A 27128-nucleotide genomic window follows, 5' to 3' on the forward strand; every position below is an offset into this window, starting at 1 on the left:
TCTTGCTCTCTCATCCTGATGATGAATCACATAGTGTGATTCAAAACGTTGATGATAAAAAAATTTCAACACAATCTAATCCAAAAGCAATACTAACAATTGCAAAGAGTTGCTACATCTCTAACATGCTCAAAAGTTGTGGTTTGGCCCGCTCCAATGAAATATGGTACCCCACTTAGGGCTGCCAAAGGAATGTCATTATGTTGTTGAAGATTTAAAGGACTTCCTTGATTAAAGGGCACAAAAGCAAAAGCTCTTGGTAGTGCCATTAATGTTGGCTGATGACTGATCTGTTGTTGGTGTATTGAAACTACAGCTAGTTTTGGAAACAAATTTGTTGTAGAACTTGAGCTTGTTGTTGTACCAGTGAAAGTAATAGAAATTTCTTATTCAAAAGGCTCGATTCTACAAGTTGGACTTGTTGAATGCCTGATATTTCTTTTACCTACATGACTTTTCCTTTGATAAACTCAAGTATTCGGTGCTAATTGTTGATTCTTCTTTGTTGGTTTTGTCCTAGCAAGAGTTCTCCCACGCCTTTTAGGTGTCTCAAGTTGCAGATATTCAAATGTATTAGAGCTTCTAGTTTGTACTTTTTTCATTAACAGCACTAATCTGTACTTTTCTTTCCCGCAGAGTCGCCAGATATGTAGATTTTAAAATCATTGAGCAAATAATATCAAAACCCTGTTGTTCACATGTCAAAAACAGCAGCAACTTCCTTAAAAAATTAAGGTAAGTGTCCCACTGAGCGTGCCAAAAACTGTTATCTCCAAAATCTGCACCTTAACGCTTTAAGTCCTAAAATCCTCAACAATTTTAGAGAAACATTGGATCAACCAGAGGTTGTGGGTAACCTATGACCTGATTGAACCTCCAGATTCTAGGCCGGTTCCTATCTAATATATCTCATATCTCACCTATGCTAATGAAGACATGAAATTTGCATGGAAAAGGGTAAAAAGGTAAACTTAAAAATGAAAAAAACCTAAATGATGAAAACTAAGGTGATACACCAAAAATAATGATGCAAATTATTGTTATACTTGTAACACAATGAACGCTTTCAACTAATAATCATAGAAAACACACCTTGAAGGAACTGTTAATCCACATAAATAATTTAAGAGAACGCTAAAAGATGAATATACGAAAGGAAATAAATCACAGTCCAATATATCAACAATGACACACAACTCAAAACCTATGAATAACAGATATCAGACATGGAAGATAGAAAATAAGACATTACCCAAAAGGTTTCAAAATACAACACAACTAGATAACATCAATCGCCACAAAGCATACAGCTAGATCTTTTACTCCAAAAGTTGAATCCAATGAAAGTTGTATCATGATCAAAGGCCCAAATAACAATATCTCTGCATAGTAGCTTAGGAAAAATGAGAAAAAGATGCCAAGGACGAATATCACATGCACAACTCTCTCCTCTCAAAATTTGAACCCCTTCTCTATAAACAAGAGGGGTATATAACAATAATGAAACAACACCAGCTTCCCACAAAATCAGGAAGTGAGGGTCGAAATCTAGAGAAAATTGTTTACAAAAATAGCCTAATAGCTCCAAAAACACGCTACATACACTCCAAACTATGCCTTGACCCAATACGCATGTAAACAAGTCCAAGAAGACTCCGTAAATGTCAAAAATCGCTCCATAATTGACTCTAAAGTCATGAGTCTGATCTGAAAGTCTAAAAATAGCAACTGAAACATTACCCTCGAATTTAGGCATTTAAGAATGCAACTCCCCTCATAACCTTTAGTACTTCTAGTTAACTTTGTTTGACAATAATTTAATCTTTAATTACAATTATTATTATTTTGTTGTATTTAAAAATTGATTATTATTCAATTGATTTATAATGATCAACTAAATAATAATAATTACAAAATCTATGAATACAACAAAAAATAATAATAAAAATAACAAAACAATTAATGGACAAATATAGACTTAAATAATCAAGTCTTATATTCTCATTTTGATTATTTTGTATAATATCTCCCTTGTGGACCCAAAAATTTATCGATCCAAGTTTAATTTATACAAGGCAAAAGGAGGAAAGTCAAAACACATTGTTTTATTTCATTCCTAGGTCGATGCATGTGAATAGAAGGAGAAGAAGGGTTTGATAAAACCCTAGCCGTGCCATGCTGGTATCTACGAGTTTTTCTGCACTTTGCCTTGGCTTTTATCAAAAACGTAACTGCTCTGGATTTGACGTTAATGTTCTTTGCCCCTGCTATGAAACTTCTATATTGTTGTGACTGGTAGACGTTTTTGTATGCATCATGGCAGCATTCTGTCTTTCACAACTCCTAGTCTTATTTCATTTTTGTTGTGAGTGTTGGTTAGTATGTCGTAGCTCTGATGTAGCTATGCCGTTTGAGTTCTTTGGATGCCAATGACTTGCTATGGCTTACTGGGTCTAACTATTGCTGCATTTTATACCATGAGTGCTGGAGTTGCTCCATTTTGTGGCTCCAGTGTCGTTCTCTCTACACGGGTTTCTGCATTTGGAGTTCTGGTAACTCCTTTACCTGCAGCCATGACTGCTACACTCGTGAGTGCTAGAGTTCTCATTACTTGTTATCTTTCATGCCGCGAGTGCTATATTTCTTCTCTTTTGTGCTTGTAATGCCATGGCTGGTTACGGCTTTGCTGAGTCTGATGATTGTCGGTGCTAAGAAATTCATGGGTTATCTGCAGTAGCCATGAGCCTTCTATGGTGTTATAACTGATCCTCTATAAAGTTGTAAGTTTTTTGGTTTTTTTTACCTTGATTCTTGCCATCATGAAAGAAAATTTTTGAAGTTTTTCTTGATGTAAATCCATTTGGGTTTTCTGCTATAAAAAATCTTATTTTCCTAAGATCTATTTGTTGTATAAACCTCATACGTGACTCTGAATTCATTCCTTCAGTGAGGCAATGTTCTATCTCAATTATATGGCATCTCTCTTTTGTTTGTATAGATTTCCAGCATATAGGTTTCTTCTATTGGATTTCTGGTAAGCCAAATAGCTATATAACATAACAACCACTTGAATGAAAACTGAAAATAAAAACAGGATTATCATTCTCTCCAATTTCGTTCTCCTCAACACTATTTGCAAGTGGCTTTTGTATATAGTAATTGATCTTTGATTGGAAGGATTGTTCCCACAGCTACACCTTTGGTATTTTACGTGACTTCTTTAAATTCTTAGTTGGGTCTCCTTGTCTGCTGTTTAATTTCAGCCTCATTTCTACTTGGTATGTGGGCTGCATTTCTGAATCTAGGTATGACTGTTATATGGTTATAGTCTTGACGAACATATAAAATTTCCAAGAAAATGGAGTAACTATTGGCAAAACCCTTGATCTGTTTATTTCTGCCCTTCAGTATATTGATAATACATTGCTTTGTTCTAAATAGTGATTGTTATTTATAGCTCCATTCTTTAAACTTTATGCTGGAAAGATAAAGGTTCCATTCCATGTCTTATCTGTTTCATTGCCTCCATTGCTTCCAAATTTGTAGTTAAAATATGACAAGAAATGTTTACTTGCTTATGTAAATCATACCGTAGGTCTTGAAGATAATGTTTCATTTCTTCAGCCAGCTGTAGCTTTTCCCTTTCAGCACACTTATATTGATCTTTGTTACAACTTGATGTTTTCAGCCCTATTACTCCATCTGAAACAAAAGGTTTCAAACCTATTCAACTTGTCCCTTTAATGTCTGACTTTTTTCTGATATTAAGAACAGAAGATTTCAAATCAAAATGACTTGTCCCTTTAATGCTTTTACTTTTCTATTATGAATTGGCCATACACAAATAGTTCAATCTGTTATGATCACGTTGTACAAGAAACAAAAATGTTAGTAATAAAGCATTTATGTGATTGTTTTCTTTGTCTGCTGATGTATGTGTTTATTTCACTGAGATGAGTAGCATGTTAGGACTATGAATGTGAGGCAAAGTGAGGTACTGATATTGCTTAGATCCATTGGATCTAACCATCTTTTTGTATGAATGCAAAGATTGGATACATAGAAGGGACGCGGTTTGGGGCAGTGAACGGATGGAAGCGAATGGATGCAACTAGACCAATCATACAGGCAATGACTGGTGCCCATGACCGTTCCTCTCTTTATACTCCTTTCATGTTATTCATTTTAGTAAAATAGGAATATATATTAGTAGATAGAGACTACTCTCATAGTCAAAATGTGTGAGAGAAATTCACTTTCAGCATCTTTATTTCAAGCTTGTAAGTATCAATTGTACCATCATGGTGAATAATACAAAGACATTGACTATTATTTCAATATGAATGAAAAATGCTTCCTTTTTTTTTTGGTATCAGAGTATGACTTGAAAGTGATGAACATGTATGCTTTACTCCATTTGAACATGTGTGAAAATTAAGTAACAATCATATAGTTCAAATGATCAACAACAATTAGCTGCACTTATTTGAAAGTTATTTCTATTGGTTCATGTTCCTTAGCTGCTACTGCTAGTATGGCCTTTATTTTTCTATTATGGACTACAAGTCATCATATATGTCACCCCAACATGAAAAATCCATACAAACAAAACTGATAATACTCGTGATTGACTTAGTGAAACTCAAAAGATAATCCACAATAGCCAACCACTTATCATCTAGGAACCATGTTTTAACCTCTAGGGCCTGTCTAAAGCTGGCTGTCTCTATACACTGCAAAGATTGTTGATGGTCATGGTGCTTTAAGCTCTTTGCATCTTCAAAAGTCATCTCGAAATTATTTGCATGATGCAAATAGTCTCAATAACCTAATATTGTTTAAAAACAGGCAAACAAACTTAAAAAGTAATGAGATAAACAAAATTTTATAGATTGAGAAATAAGAGGACGTGAGTTCAGTTTTAAACATGAAAAGTTATCATCCATTATTGAGCCTCCTACTTCTTTTATCTAATGTGTTCCTTTAGAATATCTTACAGGGGCATATTTGGGTGGGGTTGAAACTTGGGGTGAGGCTTAAAATTCCCCCCACCTGCTTCCTAACATTTTGTTGCCAAATTTCATTGCATATATAATTTTTTAAATTCCTGCCAATAATATTTTCAGGTTTAAACAAAGATTTAGCATTTAATTTTACTAAAAAATAATCATGAGACTACCACCAACCTGAAATTTTAGAGCTTAAAGTTTTAAGCTTGACCATTGCTACAAAATCCTTGGGATCACAAAGCCTTAGGGGCAGCTTGATAAGTTATCTATCACAATTATCCTTACCATCTTCAAGCTTAAGAAGACAAAAACAGATTGCAGTACTATAAGTCAACAGAGAGAGTAGACAACAAAAACAAAAAGATTGCAAATGGAAGCTAAAAACATTGTCAATGAGAGGCCCCAATGGACCATGGAAACTCTTTTGTTTCAATATAGAAAGGTGGTTGCTTTCAGTTCAAACTTGATGTCTCTTCTTGGCCGAATTTGGTTTTGGGGGCTTTTGAATTTGTTTGCATAGTTGAGGTCTTTTCTTACATATTCACTCGTGAGGTTTTCTAAGTTTCTTTGGTAGTCTAAGATTTTTTGCAAGATTGTTTCTAACTCAGTTTTGTCGGTTAAAACTTAAAGGTAAGGAAGGGCCCCAATGGATTTCCTCAATTAATGTAGCAAGAAATATGGGTGTAATGTCTATCTCTCGGGATCTGTCGTTGCTGCAGGTTATCAAGAATTACAGCATAGACAACATGAAAAATAATATTTAGCTTCTGCACAAACTGATCCTGATCATCTATGCATAATATGACCTCTAAGGGATTTCAGCTGTCATAAAACACTCAACTAACCTAATCCTCCTTGATCCTTAATTTTATCACAGCAATATCCTCTCAGATGACACACTTCCATGGGACTGAAATTTGCTCAGAATAATGTTAAAAATGTAAGCAAAATGCTTCCTACTTACAGATTTTCAAGCCCTCGTAGAACAAGTCAAATGCAATTCCCTCATCAAGATTTTATTTAAAACTCCTTCTTTTTGGTGGCTCAGGGTGTCCCCACGACCTAACCTAGCAACCCCTTAGTGAGGCAAGTTGGGGCAAGACAAATCCTAGGGGTGATCGACACAGCCCATTAGCATCAGCCAATGGGAAAACCAAGGTGGTTAGTCAAACTCAGGATGCTGTAGAGCTAGACCAGATGCCTCTGTCCAATCGTTCCACCCCTTCAACCTCGCTCTTTTCTCAAACTTATTCAGGTAAATCAAAAATCTTAGGAGAGGATGTCAAGTTATTTAGACATCCCTTGTTGGACTAACCGCCAACATTCCTCTTCGAGATTCATAACATGGCTTAACCGCCTCCGATGTTCTATAAGTCTAGTGGTTGTATTGAGCATTGATAGGTCAATCTTTTGGTGCAATGACAACCCTAGCTTGTAACAATTGGTATCAAAGGTTAGTCATAGGTTCAAATCTCCTAGGGTTACGCTGAGGGGGGAATTGTTGGACTAACCGCCAACGTTCCCCTTCGAGATTTGTGACATGGCTTAACCGCCTCCTGTGTTCTATAGGTCTAGTGGTTGTATTGGGGGCATTGATAGGTCGATCTTTTGGTGCAACGGCAACCTTAGCTTGTAATATCCCTATCCTTGAAATTTGTAATAGAATATTCCTTCATGTCCTTGAAGACGTAGTTGGTGTTAGAAAGTAAAGTCCACCAAGATAACTGAGAGGGGGTGTGAATCAATATAACTTTTATCAACCTTATTAAACCTTAAGCATGTGAACAATATAATCAGCAACCATAAGAAGATACACATACACAATAACACCAAATATGTTAACTAGAGAAACCCTTGATCAAAAGGAAAACCACAGTGGGGATGGTACTCACAAAATGATGTACTAATATAAAAGTTTCTTGTAGAGGATGGACTCTGTTAGGAATCTATGAAATACATTCAGTATATACCAGTCCCTGTTAGGAGACTTTGAATCCCAATTAGGAGTTGTATAAGGCAAAGGGAAAACTGTCTAAATAGCTTCAGGGGCAAGACCACCGTGTCGTCGGTAGAAATTGTGTATTGGCTGACGGGCCCCTTCGGAAAAGAAATTGTGCATCGGCCGACGGGTCCCTTCGGAAAAAGTCTTGTTATGTACCCGACGGGTAAATAGTTTGTATGACGGACTCGTTCGAGAAAGTTCTTCGGAAAGTATTTATAACCCCTTCGGGAAGCATTGTAAGGAGGAGATCATATCTTACCATCGAAGCATAATGTACTGTTGGCATATGCGAATAATAAAAGTTCTGTTATTTGCTGTTTGTGTTCGTGTTTATTTTCTGTGTGCGTTTCTTAATTAACCTATGCGGTAAACATTTGGCGTCGTTGCCCGATGGACTTGGTACGCAGGCAGGCGGATATGAATTAAATGTCGAATCAGTTGAACAAAGATAAGAATAAGCTGAAGGAAAAAGATGACATACACATTGCGCAGGAAAATTTAATTCTGGCTCAGCAGACAGAGCGTCGAAGGAGATTCCAGAAGATTGCCAACGGAAACAAGAGTGCGGAAGGATTGTTGAAGGAGACTCGACAACGGCTTGATTTGGTGGAAGAAGCGAGGGAGGAGTTTCTGAACCTGCACACGCCACAGGAAGAGAATCCTGACGGAAGGAGATCGACTCGCACGGCTCGGAGTGCCGAGGGAGCACGAGCGTGGAGTGACCTCTTCGTCCGAGATATACTTTCGGAACGAACAGCTTCGGTTGACGAACCCTCTTCTTCACCAAACAGCGCGGAAGTCGAAAACAGCGCGGAAGTCGAAAACAGCGCGTGTTGAAAACAGGGCGAAAGCAGAAAACAGCATAGGTGTTGAAAACAGTGCAGAAGCAGAAAACAGCGCGGGTGTAGAAAACAACGAGGGTGTGCAGAACAGCGCGAGTGTTGGAAACAGCGCGGGTGTGCAGAACAGTGCGGGTGTTCAAAACAGTACGAGAGTGCAAAACAACTCAGGTACACAACAAAACCCCCGACATACAGTGATAATGGCAGGTCCGAAGGAAAAATTGCCTAAATTTGATGGTGATGAAGCAACTGATCCCATTCGACATTGTAAAACATGTGAAACGATCTGGAGGGCAAATGGCATAACAGATACAAACAAATGGATCCGACAATTTCCCGCTACCCTACGGGGTGTTGCGATTGATTGGTTTACTGATGCTGATCCACAAAAATTAAACAGTTGGGATAACATTAAGGAGTTCATCGCAGAATTTCAACTTTTGCGTGATGATAATGAAATTGTAGCAAAGATATTCAATACCAAGCAAAAGAAGAATGAAACAGTACGGGTCTTCGCCAGGAGGTTGAAGGACTTAATCAGTAAAATGGAGAATAAGCCGGCAGATGGGCTCCAGAAAAGATGGTTCATTGAAGGCCTTCACCTGAAGCTGCGGAAAAAGATGAAGATCGTGCCACCATCAACATACGATGAAGCGTACAATCGGGCAATGAACCTCGAAAGTGACCAGAAGACAAAGAAGAAGAAGAAGAACAGCTCATTCGATTTAGATGACGATGCATCTTCAGGAGAAGATAGCAGCGATGACGAGGGAAGCAACAGGAAGGTCCGTGCCCTCTAGAAGGATATGATGCGAATGATGAAGGAATTAAAAAACATGAACAAGGAGACTAAGGGCAATGACCTATGGTGCACGGAGTGTAAGAAAGAAAGCCATACAAAGGGATCCTGCCCGAAAGATCAATTTTGTGAAATTTGCCAGATCCTGGGACACTCGGTAAAGGAATGCCCTTTCAATTTAAAAACAAGAACACCGCAGCAAGTGTTCCTAACACAGGAGGCATCCCCGTCAGGAGGGAACGGGAACACCAATACGGAAGGTGCCACATCGGGAGGATACAGAAATAATCGGCGTGGTCAAAACAACAACAACAATAGTGGCAGCAACAATAATGGCGGAAGAAATCGGATCTAGTATGATGCAAATGGCCGACCGATAGTTCAATGCCGCGCATGCAATCTATGGGATCACTTCGCCCGAGAGTGTACAACGACGAACACACCAAAGTTGCTATGCCAATGGTGTGGACCTGGCGATCATGATGATACTAAGTGTCCGAAGTCCGGAGTAAACTTGATTGCCGTGGGGACGGACGAGGAAGAAATTCAGGCAATCACTCGGAAGCAGGCGAAGCTATACCCGAACCCAGCGGAAGAAAAGAAGAGACTGGAGGAAGCAAGGGCAGAGATCCAGAAAGCAACACAGGCGAAAACGTCACACCTGAAGGACCCGCCAAGTACCTCCGTCCGGAACTGTGCAGAACAAAACATTGTACGGCAAATATTGCAAGCTGAGATACCCGTCAGGATAAATGATTTGTTTCTCACTATGCCTCAACTCTGTATGGCACTCACGAATACAATCCCGATTGCTAAGCAACCAATAGAGCGAGAAAAGGAGAAATAGGGAAACACAAGTACAAAAGACCCGATGCTGTTAGCTCTTTCATCTGGACGCTATCCAGCGGTTGTCGAAATGGGCATTCTCGGAACTATGTTAACAGACACGATCGTGGATGGAGGGTCTGGTGTCAATGTGTTGCCAGAGGATACCTGGAGGAAATTGGGACAGCCGACATTATGGCCACCTACCTTCCAGCTGTTAACAGCCGATCAACAAAGAATCAAGCCATTGGGAATACTCACAACGCAACCAGTGACAATCGGAACACAACCATTCCTGTTGGACTTCGTTGTGATTCCTCTCAGGCGGAAGGGGTACAATGCTATTCTGGGTAGGGGATGGCTGATACAAGAAAAAGCAAAGCACGATTGCAAGAAAAATACTTTATCACTCGAAAGCAAAGGCTGGAAGTATGTCATCGATCTGCACACTCAGATGGTCAGGGAAGAAGCCCTATCGTCAAATTCTGAGAGAGAAGAGGATGAAAAGGGGCAAACTATGGAACTGGATCAGGAGGGAGTTTTACGACTGGAAGGAGATGACGATTTGGATTCAATAAATGGTCTTTACCATTGGCAGATAGAGGATTATGAATTGTTTCCAACCTGCAACGTACTGACAATAGAAGAACACAATACCGATGCATTTCCAAAGGAGTTCACTGAAATAAAGGAAGGGGATGCGTCACTCGATGTGACCCCGGCACATCAGTTCACTAAAGGAGAGCCCATCAAATACAATGAAGTCGCGTTGCAGACCATGAATTTGGGAGACGAAGCAGAACCACGGAACATACTGGTAGGAGACAATTGGGACCCAGTACTAAAGACAGCAGCATTCAAGATATTTTTAGAGTATAAGGATGTCTTTGCATGGACATACAAGGACCTGAAGGGCGTACCACCTGAATTGTGTGTGCACCGCATTCAATTGATCGAAGGAGCAATACCTGTACGGAAGAGGCCCTACAGAATGAACAAAATTATGCGGCCCAGGTTACAGAGGAAATCAATCGGATGCTAGAAGCCGAAATTATTTTCAAGGTGCAGACCAGTGAATGGGTATCCCCGATCGTGATCTCCCTGAAGAAGGACTCCATTCAGATCCGAATATGTGTTGATTTCCGATGCCTGAATGCAGTCACCATCAAGGATCCGTTCCCGATCCCATTCACGGATAGCATCCTGGAGGAGGTAGCGGGACACGAGATCTACTCATTTATGGATGGTTTTTCCGGCTACAATCAGATCTCAATCGCGGAGGAGGATAAACTGAAGACGACATTTGTCGTAGAAGATGGAGTCTATGCCTATAATCGGATGTCGTTCGGTCTGTGCAATGCGCCTGCGACATTTCAACGGATCATACTACACATTTTTGACAAGATGTCCGTCAGAAACTTCGAGGCATTTTTGGATGATTGGTTAGTGTTCAGTGCGAAGGACAAACATCTGGCAGCCTTAGGCGAGTGTATGGAAAGGTGTCGCCGTGCGCGTTTGGCCCTGAACCCGAAGAAGTGCAGATTTATGGTCCCACACGGAAGGTTGCTCGGACACATAGTCTGTAAGGAGGGACTGAAGACAGATCCGGACAAAGTGCGGGTCATATTGGAGATGCAGCCGTCCACCAATGTGACAGAGGTAAAATCTTTCCTTGGGCATATAGGGTATTACAGGCGTTTCATCAAAAATTGTACCAGGATAGCATATCTGTTGGATAGATTAACTTGCAAGACAGAATCGTTCCGATGGGACAAGGAACAGGATGAAGCATTTGAAGGACTCAAGGTACGACTGGCTACAACACCTATTTTGGCATACCCAGATTGGAAGGAGTTTCATGTGCATGTGGATGCATCGAACTATGCGATCGGAGCAACTCTCGCGCAAACAGGAAGCCACGGGTTGGATCATCCGATCTATTTCGCCAATCGCTTGCTGTCAAAAGCTGAACAAAATTATAGTACCACCAAACGGGAGGCATTGGGGATGGTCTATGCTGTGCACAAATTCTGACATTACTTGTTGGCCACTCCATTTGTGTTCTATGTTGATCATCAGGCCCTGTTGTATATGATCAACAAACCAGTCATTCAAGGAAGAATCAGCCGATGGTTACTCCTGTTGCAGGAGTTTACTTTCAAGATTATTGTACGGCCAGGAAAGAAACATGTAAGCGCGGATCATTTGTCACGTATCAGAACAAGAGAACCGGCAGACAATGTAAATAATGACTTTCCTGACGCACAACTGTTTTAGATTGCTGCATTACCAGAATGGTATACAAGCATCGGTGAATACTTGTCAATAGGACAGTTTCCAAATACCATGCCACCGAATGAAAAACGGAAGTTGGTGATACGGAGCGGAACATTTCAGCTGATTAATGGATTGTTGTATAAAATGGGACCCGATAAGATCCTAAGACGTTGTGTCCTGAAGGAAGAAATTCCATGGGTACTGAAGGAAGCGCACAAAGGACCGGCAGGAGGACACATGGGGCCGGACACAACTGCACGAAAAATACTTCTAGCAAGATTATGGTGGCCAACAGTATACAATGACGCCAGGGAATGGGTTGTTGCATGCGATACATGTCAGCGAGCTGGAAAACCCTTGAAAAGAGATTTCATGCCTCTGAATCCTTCTCATGCTCAGGAGCTTTTTGAATGATGGGGTTTGGATTTCATAGGACCCCTGAAGACGAGCAGAACCAGAAGATGTCGTTACATTGTGGTCGCCACAGAGTACTTGACTAAATGGGTGGAGGCGCGTGCACTACCAGACAACTCAACGGTAAGTACAGCACAGTTTATTTATGAGCAAATTATTACCAGGTACGGCATTCCATTACAATTAACAACCAATAGAGGACATTTTGTAAACCATGTGATCCAACTGCTCACCACGGAGTTCAAAATTTACCATTCACTATCAAGTCCGTACTACCCAAGAGCAAACGGACAGGCCGAAGCTACCAACAAAATCCTGGTATCAATTATATACAAATCCTGAGCAGTCGAAGGGGAGGATTGGGAGGAGAAATTACCTTCTGCTCTGTGAGCTTACCGCACAGCGTACAAAGTTACAACAGGACACACGCCGTTTCAACTGATGTTCGGACAGGGGGCCGTAGTACCAGCGGAATTTATGATACCAAGCTTGCGGATAGCACTAGAAAACAAGTTGGGCGACATGGAAAGCTTAAGGGAGCGGCTGTATAAACTGAACAGGTTAGAGGAGAAGCGATTATTAGCACAGTGGGAAACTGAAGTAACGCAGAATAAGCGGAAGGCATGGCACGATAAGCACCTGAAGCTAAACAAGTTTCAGCCCGGACAATGGGTATTGAAGTACGATGGCCGAAATGAGATCAAACCGGGCAAGTTCAAGGTTAAGTGGGTCGGGCCGTATCAGATTCGGGAAGTAGGGGACAATGGAGCAATCAAATTATGGACTTTGGATGGACACGAAGTGCCTCAGGCAGTGAATGGGTCGAAGTTGAAGATATATCACGGCCGGAAGACTTCTGCGTCACAGAATGGCCTTCGGGAGACCCCTTTGACATTGCAGACCGACAATGATGGCGGTCAAAGGGAAAACTGATTGCTATTTTTTGCTAAAAAAGGGAAAAAGTACTGTACGGTTTAGTGCTGTATGGTTTTCACAGTAAAGAAGGAGCACCGTACGGCTTCCACAAGCACCGTACGGATTTCTCAGAGGATGGAATATGCTGTACGGTTTTCAAAGAAAAGAGTGTCGTACGATTTTTAGGGAAAAGTATTGTACGGCTTCATAAGGGAAGGAGAGTACCGTACAGTATTTAGTATCTGAAAGAAGGAGCACCATACGGTTTTTAATATCTGGAAGATGGTAGTACGATTTTTGTGGCAGTGTACGATTTTTTTAAAAGAGACTTTTTCATGGTACGGATTTCACTACTTACCGTATGGATTTTTGCCTGGGCACTGTACAGCTTGTTAAATCATCAACCATACAAAAAACTTCCAGCATTTCAAGCGTACGGATTCCTTCTGAGGAGCGGGGTACGGATTTCATTGTACAGATTATTGAATGCAAGGTTCTCAAGGTTAAGGTACGGAGTTCACCAATAAGCAAGGCAGTATACCATCATCAATGGAGGGCATTGAAAATACCACCGTACAAATTTGGGGAAGAGAAACTGTGGTATGGAATTGTGGTCTTCTGGTGGTACGGTTTTTTATTTGATTTTCCTTCCAACTTTTCCAGCGTACGGATTTCTCATTCCAAAGGTTGCAATTCACCGTACGGATTTGGAAGAATTCTTCACTGTACGGATTTGGGAGACCGTTAGGAAAAGACAAAGAGATAATTAATGGAATCTGCAGGTAAACGGTAGTGGAAAAAACAATTAGCACAGTCTAAAGTTGTGGGAGGAAGGAGCATGGCAGGTACAGGTAACCTGAATGAAGGCTCGAGCAGCAGCAAGGAGAAGCGTAAGACTATAGCACCTGCAGCAGCTGAAGTCACACCACAGACTATACAATTTGAGGGATTGAATGGAAAGGATTGCCGGAAATGGTGGCAAGAAACCCCTGATGACCATCCAATTAAAGCAAGCATCAGAAGAGCGCAGGTTGAATAGGCCATTCAGATGCCTATTTTTTGCATTCGAGATTATGAAGGGTATCTGCGTACCATGATCGAGACATATGGCAGAGCTTCTCGGACGAGCACATTTCAGTATCTGGGACGGAACTTACTGGTATCATTCAAGGCAGTAGATTTCAAACATGTTTTTGGCATTCCAGGGCAGTAGGGTAGAAAGATTCAGCCGAAGAAAATTCCAAAGGATGGGAAGCTATTTTTAATCAGTTTAGTATGTGGAGATTTGACTGAAACAGAACAGGCGGCATTAGCTGAGACATCGAAGGGAAGGGGTTTAAAGATAACCGACATTCAGGAGTGGCCATGGCGGTGTCTGATGGACTTGGTCAAAAGCAGGCTCACGGGATCCTCTAGGGCATCGGATATCACATTTTCGCAGGTATCCATGATGAACGGCATAATGACTGGGAAAGTGTACGATTGGGCGTCTGTGTTGGCTGAACGGATGCATGAATTCATGACTCTCCAGCACAAGACCTTCTATATGCCCGATTACACCATTGGTCTATTCCTTGATGCCGTAGCACGGATGATTCCAACGGAGGAGTTAGAGGCAAAGCCTGGACCACTGGCTCCAGGAGAACCTCCTATCATGCAATGGAAGCACTTGGACACAATCTCTGGGCAGAAGGGTTCAACAGGTCAAAAGAGGCCCCGGATGGACATGGCAGGTGATACTGACAGCGACCGATAGGAGACATCTTTTGAGCAGGACAGTGTGGAGGAAGAAGAAGGGGAGGACGAGGATGATGAGGAGGTTCAGATTGTCACGGCTACCCCCTTGCTATTTTCGCATACTACAGTTCCTATGACTTCCGAGTTGATACTCCGAGGTCTACACATGGCTCACATTCTGAGGTTTGGACAGACTCGGCGACCAATATTGATGACTGGAGGATCCCACCAGGCAGTCATACTAGCCGCACCATGGCAACATGGGGTACGGCCTTCTCCTGTCCGGCCGGGAGCAGGATTTGCGGTCGGCTTTGCCCACCTGGCAGCACCCGTCAACTGAGAGACTTCTTCAGCCCCTGAAGCACTTCCGGTAGCAACACCCGTGGCGCCTGCCATAAGTCAACCAGCAGCAGCTATTACCGTAGCACAGTCAACGGAAGCTCAGGTACTTCCAATAGAGAACGTACCAGACAGAGGAGTGCAGGAGTGTACGGACCCAGCGCAGCCCGAACAACCAGAGGTCATGGATAGAGCCAGTGTTTTTATGAGGTAGCAATTCTGACTCGTTCCTCACAGGCGTGGCCCGTCCATTCAGTCCCCTAGCTATTCCGGAGTAGCAACTGTACCAGAGCCTCAGTCTCAGGAGGAGGGAATACCACATGCCGTGATTGTGCCGACAACAGAGGAGGCGGCACCGGATGTGGGCATGACTCCCGCTGATGAGGACAATAGTGATGCAGAATGGTCATTGGACGATTTCGCCAAGGAGGATTACGGGTCGGATGAGGACAGGTGCAGGGACTACCTCAAGACTATGAAGTTTGCATTGAAGAAGGGGCATGATGTGGCGATTCAGGCTCTCACTCGGCGAAGGGAGTGGCATTTGATCCGAGCATATATTCGTGGGATTTGTCCTAAGCGATTTCAAACTTGTTTTGTGGATAGAGGTTGGTCAGCAGTTGAGACACCAAAAATGTTGGCAGATTGGGCCACTGAGCCAGAATTGGGACCGAGTGATACTCCGATGATGAAGTTGGCACATGAGATCGTGGGACTGTACAAAGAGGTTTACTATGCGCGGCAGCGCGCGGAGGCGAATAGGGCAGCAGACAGTGTTGCAGCCCAGAGATCTCTCGCGGTTGAAAAAGAGGTAAGAGAAACGTTAGCCACTAATTTGGCCGACAAGCAGGCAGCTTGGGCAGTAGAGCGGGCAACACTATTAAAGGATATGGCAGCCGTGGTACAAGAGAGGGACGCGGCTATCCGGGATAAAGATGCGGCAGAACATGAGTTGCAGTTGGCCAAAAGGCAGGCTATGGATGCTACGCTTCTACTGAAGTAGGCCGTAGAGGTTAATTCACAGATTCAGACAGATTTGCGCATCCGGACTGATCAGGTGTATGAGTTACGTCGTCAACAGCACTCTTCTAGGACACCTCCTTCTTCTCTCTAGTATTTCTTTTTCTTGATTGTGGGTTGTCTCCTAATTTTGCTAGTCGTCAGGAGACGACTTTTCTTTTTGGGGGGGATGATGTCGTCGGTAGAAATTGTGTATCGGTCGACGGGTCCCTTCGGAAAAGAAATTGTGCATCAGCCGACGAGTCCCTTCGAAAAAAGTCTTGTTATGTAGCCGACAGGTAAATAGTTTGTACGACGGACTCGTTCGGGAAAGTTCTCGGAAAGTATTTATAACCCCTTCGGGAAGCATTGTAAGGAGGAGATCATATCTTACAATCGAAGCATAATGTACTGTTGGCATATGCGAATAATAAAAGTTCTGTTGTTTGCTGTTCGTGTTCGTGTTTATTTTCTATGTGCGTTTCTTAATTAACCTATGCGGTAAACACACCGAACTCACTGTCCAACTAGTCTTTATATTATTCCTTGCACAATAATAGAAATGAAATAACTCGAACTCCTTTTCTGTCCTCTTCACCGGACCAAACCTCTTCAGATCTTCGAACTCGCATCACACTGATCCCTTTGATCGCTTACACGCATTTACCAACTTCACATATCACTCGTACAATTCGCACTTGCACAACTTACTCACACTTGCATACATAAAATTCACATACATGATCACAAGGAAAATAACCTTCCACTATACTATATCCTCAAAATAATTCACTAAGTCGGCCTTGAGGTTTTTCCAATTAATTATAAAAGGACCTCATTAAGATATTACAATTCATTTGCACAATTACAAAACATTGTTGACTCACAGTAAATACAACTTCTCACATATTCCGCATGTGTGATATCCAACTTCGCACACTCGCTGATGCCATCATCAAGCTATCTACTGTTACTGTCTAACTCCACTCATCACGATTCTATCTCTATAAGAGATACAATCTAGACATTAGAAACCACTTCTCAGGTACTATGTCTGCACACTATCCTCTATAATTCTTGAATAACTCTCGCATGTCTTCGACTCTCTGCACGCGCACTTGTCCACTTCATCAGGACACAATGTAGAACCTGTCCTCAACTGCGTTGAGCCTCATCCACAATACACAGTCTGTATGACCTCATTCTCTGTCTGCTACTCTGGCAGTATTTACAGAAACAATACTATGTTAACATCAATGACAAGCATAGTCATGAATGCAACATGTCAATCATGCTAACGAACTCTCCAATGCTTAGGATAATCCCCCAAAGGAATATCATCAGCATTCATGCTAACAGTTGGTAGTTTCTTGATTCACTTGGGATCTTTTTGGAGCTGTAATAGGAAACACATCTGCAATGTCCAATTTGCATTCCACCCCCTAGAAATGCAAACCTTCAATCATGGCACAAACCTTAAATTCCTTGTGGAAGGAGATCTTTGAGACAGCAAGAGCTGATATCTTGTGCCATTTGTTAGAAGCATCAAGATTGAGGAGTGTGTAGTAGCAAATACCATGTGCAACTAGCTATTAGAATGGATTTCCATTGGAGGATTGACTAAATGGATGCTCACTGAGCCAAGAATGTAATTGTATGAGGCAAAGCAAAGCTTAAACTCCGTGCTTCCTTATGTGATTATGTAGTCATATGTCATGTTAATGTTAATAACTATATCTTTCCTTTTGAATTGTGCTACAAGAAGACCTTTCCACATCTGTAAATGTTTTCTTTGTTATTCGAGGATTTAAAGATCAACTTTATTCAATTCAATCAGTTTTGAAATGCAATCATACATCATACAAATGTTAATAACTATCCCTTCTTTTAGATTGTGTTACAAGTAGTCCTTTCTACAGCAATAAGTAGAGATTAAAAGCAAGCGGGGGAACCTCAGGACATGGCTTCTTTTGCAACCAAGGAAGAGTTGTTTCTCACTGAGTTGCATGCCATGGAGCATTCTACCAAGAAGCTCATGCGGCAGGCTAGGTCTCGGAATCTGAAAGTTGTCATAACAGCAGTGGAAGTATTGGCCGCATTTATGCAGACTGGCTACCATACAGATTGGGGACTATTAGAGCAGGGTGGATATTCACAGGAGAACATGGTCGCTACATGGACAAGAAGTTCTGTCATTTCCAATGGACAGGAACAGTCACCACCTCTCATGGAGGACCTTGCAACTATGGAAGTTGCCTTTCGGGGAACCTTCTTGGAACTTCAGCAAGAAAAAAACTTGGCTAAGGTGTGGGGACTGGAAAGGTAAAATCTTCAAAATTAGTGGAAAGCAGAAAAAGTTGCCATGGAGGAAGCCTGGAAGATAGAGAAAGCTGAATTAGAAAGCAAGATCATCACAGCAGAAGCAAAGAAGACGGATGCCTTAAGGGTACTACAAGGTGTTTCGACAAAACAACAGACAGCTGAACGTGACCTGCAACAGCTGCGGGTAGCTCCGAGTACAGGGATGTCCTCTCATCCCTCTTCTTAAAATCAAATTTTTTTTGGTTGTTTTTATGTTCAGCAGTCGTTTGGAAGACGACTTCTTCTTTTTTTTTTGGGGGGGGGGGAGGATAGATGTAGTCGAAATAAAGTAACTATTGTGCTTAGTACTTGTTAAAAGCTTAGTTGAGTTGGGTAGTTAGGAAGCGAGGAAATGTGTCGGTTGGTTCTCCTAACCAACCAACCCCTCTATAAGTACTTGGAATATTGTCAATGTACTCATGATGTTTTTGGGGTATTAATAAAGAAACCATTTCCTCGCCTACTGGTATTGTGGTATTAAAGGTACATTCTATGTTTTACTTTATGTGTATCTCAATTGCATTATCTTGTATTATTTGCATATCTCTGTGAACTTGAATCATATTTCCACTCTACACTCTGTTTTCAAGGTTTTCAATATTGTCATTTTTTCAAACAGTTTTGAATTGCAATTAAGGAACTAATTAGAAAAGAAGTACAAAATGCATACCTTCTATAATTAGGATCTCGTATTAGTTTTCTCAAAAGGGACACCATCACAATTGTAGAAGTCAAATTATCCAGTATGGAACTAAGAAAAAATGTGAAGATGCCAATCTGTCATACCACCAAACAATAATTCAAAATCGATAGGCTTATAGATGACTTGAATAACAAACAAGAGTAAGATTAACAACCAAACGTCCTCTCAAAGTCAATAGGAACAAAGTAGTTAGAATTTTAGCACTGTGCAGTAGATTTTGAGCAAAAGAAATAGAAAATAAAAAAGGATGCTAGTCTTTTGCTGATACAACAGAAACTAGAATAGCTTATATTGAAGCATACCACATCAAGATTAGGAATAATTACATGGTTATCACTGTATTGTAAATCTATAAATAGTGTCTATGGAATAAATGTAAAATAAGGGCCTAATCATCAAATATAAACACTATCTTGTTAGTGTAAAGAAAAATATAAAAATGTCCAAGTATAATTTTTCACTATTGTAAGCTAAGTCACAACATACAACAAATTTCATCCATGAAATTCAAATTTCAGCAAATTTTTACCCTTTTCGAACTTTGTCCAAATTTTATGATATTTGATAGTCATAGAATATTGTTATTTATAATAATATTATTTTATTTTAAAATATTTTGAGTTATTTAGTTTAATTATTTAGCAATGTCAAACTATTTGGGCAATTTTGAGGATATATTACTCATATTTAAAATAAATAAATTTATATAAGTTTAAATTTAATGTTGTTTTTTTCCTCAATTTTTACCCTTGCCGAATTCCATCCAAGTTTTATGATCGACGAACTCCAATTCCAATTCAAACCTTGTGACTTAGATTGTAAGCAAACTGAAGCGTGTTTTCTAAGCGAAAATTTGCATACAAAAATAAATTACAAATAAATAAAGGATAAGATAATTTAAGATAAATTTATTAATGTCCAACTAAAGTCCACAAAGGGTCAAAAGGATTGTCACATACAAAAAAGGGGCCAGCCCGCAATAAGGATACCAAATGGTGCCCAAGAAGAAACAACACAAACAATAGAAGAGAAAGAGCACAGGAGGAAAGCAAGAACCCTCCAAAAACCCAAAAACCACTAAGGGTTCCAAATAGCCATGAAGAATTGTCGAATCGAAGTATAACCAATAGGGATAGTTTGAACACTGGGTCGCCTCGGTGTGATCCTGGGAGAGGATGTCAACATCTAATGGTACACAAACCTAGGCCTCAGGGATCTAGAAGGGGCGGTGCCAAACAATCGCTTGGTCCTACATGCTAAACGAATCCTTGTGAAGAAGTAATAAGATGACAAAGCAGAGGCATCATGGGGTGATGGTGTAGGAGTGTGTGATCTCAATGCCTAAGGGCTTCCTGAAAACACAATGCATGGCACCTCTAGTCAACATATTTGAAAAACGTGGGGAGGGTTTGAGTCTCCTTGAAGTGGCAATAGAACCTCTCTCTAATCTCATAATAAAGAGGACACCAGAACATGAAGTGCTCCTTAGACTCAACTTCCTTAATACTGCAAAGCTAACAAATTGTCTGCTCTCTTTCCATAAGGTGATCGGTCTCGCAACAAGGCCTATGTGAACCCACCCTAAAGGAACCAAGGGGGATCCTGAGGGAATGAGCTCAATGGAGAGAGAGGTAGGAAGTACAAATAATTAGTCCATCCTTCCACTCCAAGAAGTGCTTCACATGGAAGGTCATCTTAGGGAAAAGGCCCCCATAGGAGTTAACCCAAATAGTGTGAATGAGTTGCCTGTAAATGTCCTCTCTAATGTACCTATTTAACTCCTGGTGGGACAGAAGAAGATGGGGAGATGCATCAAGTGAGTACTAGAAAGGGGAATGCAATCCGTGAAATCCATTTAGCTCAAAATCAAAAAACACAAATGTAAATAAGGAAAGGAAATCAAAAAGCATACCTTGTCATGTATATATAGTACCTACATAGTAGTTAGCACATCATTGCATATGCATTCTTAGGTATAATAACTCATTCATGGTGCATCCCTCACATACATTAGTGTTCATACATGCAACCATATACTCATGCATCTACATACCTATATGCACGCATATGCACATATATAGACATGTCCACATATATATACACACATATACATACACACGCATGCATGCTCATCCATATACATGTATACATGCATATACAAGCATGAGTATCTACATACATGCATCCATGCTTATCTACTTGATTGTATCATACATCAGCATACCATGATTGATATAGATGTGTCTAATGCCATCCATATGGCACCATTTGTATATGTATATATATACGTGCTACAATGATCAAATCCATGATCATTCTAACATATATGAATATATCCTAAGTCACAAGGTTCGAGTTCGAGTTTAATAGTTAAGAAGTTCGGAAGGAGTTTGGCAAGGGAAAAAATTTGACATTAATTTGTCTTTATTTAATTTCCAAAAAAATATATGTTATTTATTTTTATATGTTTCTAAGTTTCGTGTAAAGAAGTTTTCAATTCAAACCTACAAAACAAAACATCTCTCCAAATGTATATCCAATAAATTATCAAAATAGTTTGACATATAAAACTTAATAATACATATAAAAATAAATAACATATATATTTGTAATATTATATCTAAATCAAGTTCATTTTTTTATGTAATATTAAACTTTGAAAACAAAATAAATCCCCTAACTCATATGTTTTGAAACATAACAAAATAAAACGAACTAATTTTTAGTTCTTGCCAAAGGCAAGCTGCAAGATACTATTACAATCATTTAGTTCAATTTTAAAATTAAATTAAGAAATCATATCAAAGAATTAATGCAACTAATATAGTTTATAATTATTTTATATTTTACATGATTATATAAATCCTATTTTTCCTCATCTTGATTGGTCAATCCTAATTTTGGTAAGCTTAAAAAACAATTTTCTCCCACAAAAATAGAGAAATTTTTACATTTACTAAAAATCTTGTTTTAGACATGAAAAGTTGCACATTTATTGTGCATTGGTGACAATGTTCTTTGTCCTCGTCTTATTTTATTTTAATATAGAAGTCTTTTCAATTGTCTTGTGACATCCCCAAATATTAGATTTTATTACATATAATTTATGACTTGATAATTATATTATATTTTTTATTATTATCAAAATTAATATTAGAATTTTAATTAACTTAAATGCTTAATTTTGCAATCATTAATTTTTTTTAAAATATCTCTTATCTTTGCACCTTTTATCCCTTTTAAATTTATTTCAATTATTAATTTGTTTTACTTTAAATAAAATTTAACTTTAAATATTTGTATATTTATTTATAGTGAACAATATATAAGTATTTTAACAATTATTTTATTTATTCATGTAATACATTGGCTAATTCCGCCAAATTCAAGTGATATCTTAAAAGCACACTTGGTTTATTTTTTTATTTATTTCATCCCTCTCCTTAACAAGCAAGCATAGGTTTCGTACCGAATTGGAGATGAAACAATGTAGCAATTCCATGACTTATCTTCCCCTTTGGGTGATCTAATAGTGAGCATTTGAAGCTCACTCATTCTGCCTTTGATCAAGTTATCAAACTCTGATAAGTAATTGTATGACATTGCGCATTGTCCATACAATTTCTCTCCTTCATCTATGTTCTTCCTTAGCCCCTTAATGCAAACATTCAAAGTCTACAGGTCATTTCTAACATTTGTGCATATTGTGTCAAATAGTGATGCATCATGCTTAGTCTAAGCTTGCACGGAAGCAATATTAGACAAAGTGGTGAATTCTGCATCAAATGATCTTATCATTTCCTTTGCCTTCTTCTGAATGTCAGGCTCTACAACAATAGTTTGTACTGTCTTTTGCATTCTTTCCAAAAACTTCTACCAGAGTTCTCTCTAAAGTCTTAACAAACTTGTTCTTCTCCAATAACTTGCTTAAAGAAGTCATCAAACCCTTTTGATCGTCATCCTCATCAGATATTACAGGCAATGTATGAATTGCTTCTGCTAGGGTAGCTGTTGCAATAGGTGTAACTACTTGTAGTTTGGTAACTTTCTTCTCTTCTTCTTTCCTTTATTTCTCCTTCTTTTCTACTTTCATTCTTTCTTCCTTCTTTCTCTTGTTTTCTTTCTTTCTTTCCTCTTCCTATTTTCTCTTTTCATCTTCAATCCTCTTCATCTCTTTTTCTTGTTCTTCCCTTTTCTTTTCCTCTTCTTCAATCTTCTTCTTTTCAGCATTTCTCTTCTCCTCTTCCTCATCATCCTCTTCATTTGAGCTAGAGTAGGTAACAATATTGCCAACAATGTCGCTCCCCATACTCTGCAAAAGGATTTTCTTTATCATCTACTATTATGTGAGTCCTAGCCACTTGCATGGACTCAATCCCAATAAATATATCTTAAGGTAAGTTGATTTGTTGAATTTCCTCAACCTCTTCTTCAGCAACATTAGGTGAGCTTACTTCAATATACAAGGGGCTTGCTTCCTTTGACTGTGCACTCTCCTTAGTGGCTTGAGGCGCAGAAATCATATAGTTGTCTATGGCTTCTTCAGTTTCCTTCTTTACCTCTTCATAATTTCCTCCCATAAGAAGAATTGCTCCTCTTATTTCTCAACAAAGGCTCAATACCTTTCAAAATACTTTCTGCATCATCATCAGTGCTTACTTCACATGATTTCTTAATCAGATTTGTTCTCAATTTCATATCATCCTCTAGAACTCTTCTCATCATGTTTAGTAGACTATTATATAAATCTTCAGGGATCTTATTCTAAATACTATCGAATCTTTTATTCCTTTGAATCATATTCCTTACTATAGCATTCTCTAACTGCCTTCTATCCATGTTATTGTACAAACTATAATATTTATTGGATTGAACAAAACTGTCATTCTCAATGATCTGCATATTCAAATTTTCAACCTTAGGTTTCTAGGCTTTCTTACCAGTTGATGTTTTGCCTTCACCAACTACCTATTCCACGTCCTTCTCCTCAGTCTCTTCCCCAGACTCATCAGATTCACTAATCTGCAGTGTTTTCCTTCTCTTTCCCGGACCACTGGTGGTTTGCTTGGTCCTCTTTCTAGAGGATGGTGTAGGTTCTTGCCTCACCTTTACCAACCTTTCAAATTTCCTCTGCGTAGATGCTATGACTACCACATCTTCATTAGGTTTCTTCTTCTATCCAGATTGCTCTTTGACAGGTTGCACTTGTGCAACTACGGCATAGGGTGCAGTAGGTATCTGTGAGTAGGCCCCGCTACTACCACTCCCTTTGAAGGTGTTGCAATGGCAATAGGAGTAGCTGCCAATACCTTTGTTTGTTCGCTATTCTTCATCTCCAAGGTTCGCTATTCTTCATCTCCAAGGTTATACCCTTGATCTCATCGAACTCTTGCCTTGTCATTCCTGATTCCTTGAGGATAGTTTCTATCCTTTTCTCAACATTCTTCTTGATTTCTTTGTTGTGAAGCTCAGAGTAAGCTTCCTTTATCTTTTCTTCATATGTCCCTCATCTAGGACATTTAATATCTCTTTCTAATTGACGTATAATTTTTGCATAACCTTCAATGAGTTCTTCACTCATTTCATAACCCATAGGTTCTATGAATTTAACCCTTGGTTCCACTGCCTCCATACAAATTGTATCAGTTTCCACCATAAAACACATTTCATCCTTGTACTTTTCTACCATAGTAGGAGGGATTTTGTATCTCCGTTTCATTTCCAATTGGAAATTCTTCATCATTCTGTCTATGTCTTTGTCTCTAACCTCTTCAAGTCTGGCCCTATAACACGGGGTGATCATCTTCATGGTGCACTCATTACTATCCCAACTTGTCATTCCAGTGAATTGCTTGGTTGCATGGAAAAACAAGTATGTTCGTAAAGACTCAAATCTAAAAAGTGCATTTTTAGATTTCTTCAGCTTTGCAATGTTATCCAACAATTGCACTCTGACAATCTTGCACATGTTCACCTTTTTCTTTTCAACAGCCATCACATATGTTGCATGTAGAAATCCTGCTAGCATAGAATTTACCCTAGAACTGTGATTGAGCTTATATCCAATAATTTTGCTCAACACTCTAACTCCACTATCCTCAATTAGGTCAACTCTCATATTTCTACCATCAAATTTAGTTTTCAAATAGGTTTCAACAATTTTCCTAACGTTTCTGTCATTTACTGGGTTACAACCTTCATTGCTCAGTCCTATGACCTTATGAATCAGGTCATTATCAATTAGAACAGGTATACCTCCTACCCAAAACAGTTCTTCATATACTCTACTCAAGATAATCCTACTTCATTCATGATTATCGAATTCCGTATAAAATATATACTTGATCAAGTTCAACTCATTCAAGTACGCGAACTCAGGTTTCAGGGTTAGGTTTCCATTGCACATTGTACCTAAATCCTTATGAATGTCTTCATCTCCAATATTCTCAAATTTACAGTGAATGTAGCTTCTAGCATCTTCTACGTGAAGTACATTAGGTGGGATTTGTGAGCACTGAGAACGCTCCCAAAGGATCATCAATTAGAGAAACAAACAGGTGTTTCTTAAATTTATACCTTGGTCTCTCACTAACATCACATACAGACTAGCTTGCCATTATGCTAACTGGTTATTCTGAAAATTCTAACTGAAAGCTTCGTAAAATACCTTTGTTATCGCGTATTAGGGCTTCTTCAACTTTGCACTTTAGACGCTTCAATTTGCTCTTGATTCGCTGTCAAATCGCTCACAAGTGCTCTAAACTCTTAACACGAACAAATGGTACTGAAAATCTTCTTCGCAATCCTTAAATCATTTCAAATTTAACTCTGCATTAAATGTGTATCTACTCCATCTGCAAAAGTTGTTCCTAATTACCAGTAAAACTGCTTTCTTCCATACAACTTACTATGATTATAAAAATGCATGCGCACTTAACCATAGCTTCCTCACTATGTCCTCTACCTTCTGCTGACTACACAAGTTCTAATTTGCCCTCTAACTTCAGATATGATCAACTGATGCTCTGCCTCTACTAGAAATGCTTAATTCAAATAGGATGAGTCACAAACAATTGCTGACTTCAATCTTCCATCAGATGCATCAAAATACTACTCTTCTAAAACTATATGAGAACTTTCTGGATTACTAGCTTTCACAAAAAACTTCCCTAAATTCATCAACATGCTCTTTGAGTGCTTCCTTCTGATTGTTATCACTGTCATTACCATTTCTTTTGTCATTTTTGTTATTGTTTCTTTTGTAATTAGGATTCCTGTTGAAATTTCTTCTATCCATTCTGCAAAATCTTGTTGTGCATCCGAAGTTATGCATCACTAACATACAAGTGCATTCCTTCTCTGATTGATTTCATTCTGACTATCAGGTGCTTATGTCCAAGGTTGTTACATTTGTCACATACAATCTAGTTCCTTCCTCCATTAGCTCTTTCTCCATTGGATCTACTTTGTGATCTCCCTCTTTCATTACCTGCAGAGTTAGTATTTCTAAACATTCTACTATTTTCATTACTATTATCAAACTTAGGCTTCTTACAATCTACTACTTTATATCCATAACCATGACAATTATAACAATAGAAGTTAGTGATAGGTTTAAAAGACTTACCTTTGCAATCTCTCTTCATATGACCAGCTTCACTGCATTTAAAACATCTACCTCTAAATTCATGTCTAACTTCCTTAGGTGATTGTTCTGTTTGCTTTGGTTCATCATGTTTCTCAGAAAGATCAACTTGCTCTGTTTCCTTAGATTTGTCAGGTTTCTCAGACAAGTCACCTTCCTCAATTTCTTTAGATACTTCTTTAGATATGCTTGATTCAATTCTATTCTGACCAGTTTCTCTAGGCTTAGGGGTTTCAACAACTGGATCTGGTTCTTTCCTAA

The 27128-nt window shown here is 39.4% G+C and overlaps 1 protein-coding gene across 2 annotated transcripts in view; it reads right to left on the reverse strand.

The window, feature by feature from the left end:
• LOC149553916 (sodium/proton antiporter 2-like) overlaps positions 1-27128 on the reverse strand; it is a 185509-nt gene that overhangs the window by 99899 nt on the left and 58482 nt on the right. For both annotated transcript variants that reach the window (XM_089789258.1, XM_089789259.1), the window contains exon 5: positions 19190-19296. In XM_089789258.1, coding sequence (XP_089645384.1) covers positions 19190-19296 — 107 coding nt within the window. The remainder of the gene's footprint in view (positions 1-19189; positions 19297-27128) is intronic.

Source organism: Cupressus sempervirens, chromosome 6, assembly GCF_028749045.1.
Source record: "Cupressus sempervirens isolate cs-2001-9-10 chromosome 6, ASM2874904v1, whole genome shotgun sequence".
Lineage (NCBI taxonomy): Eukaryota > Viridiplantae > Streptophyta > Pinopsida > Cupressales > Cupressaceae > Cupressus > Cupressus sempervirens.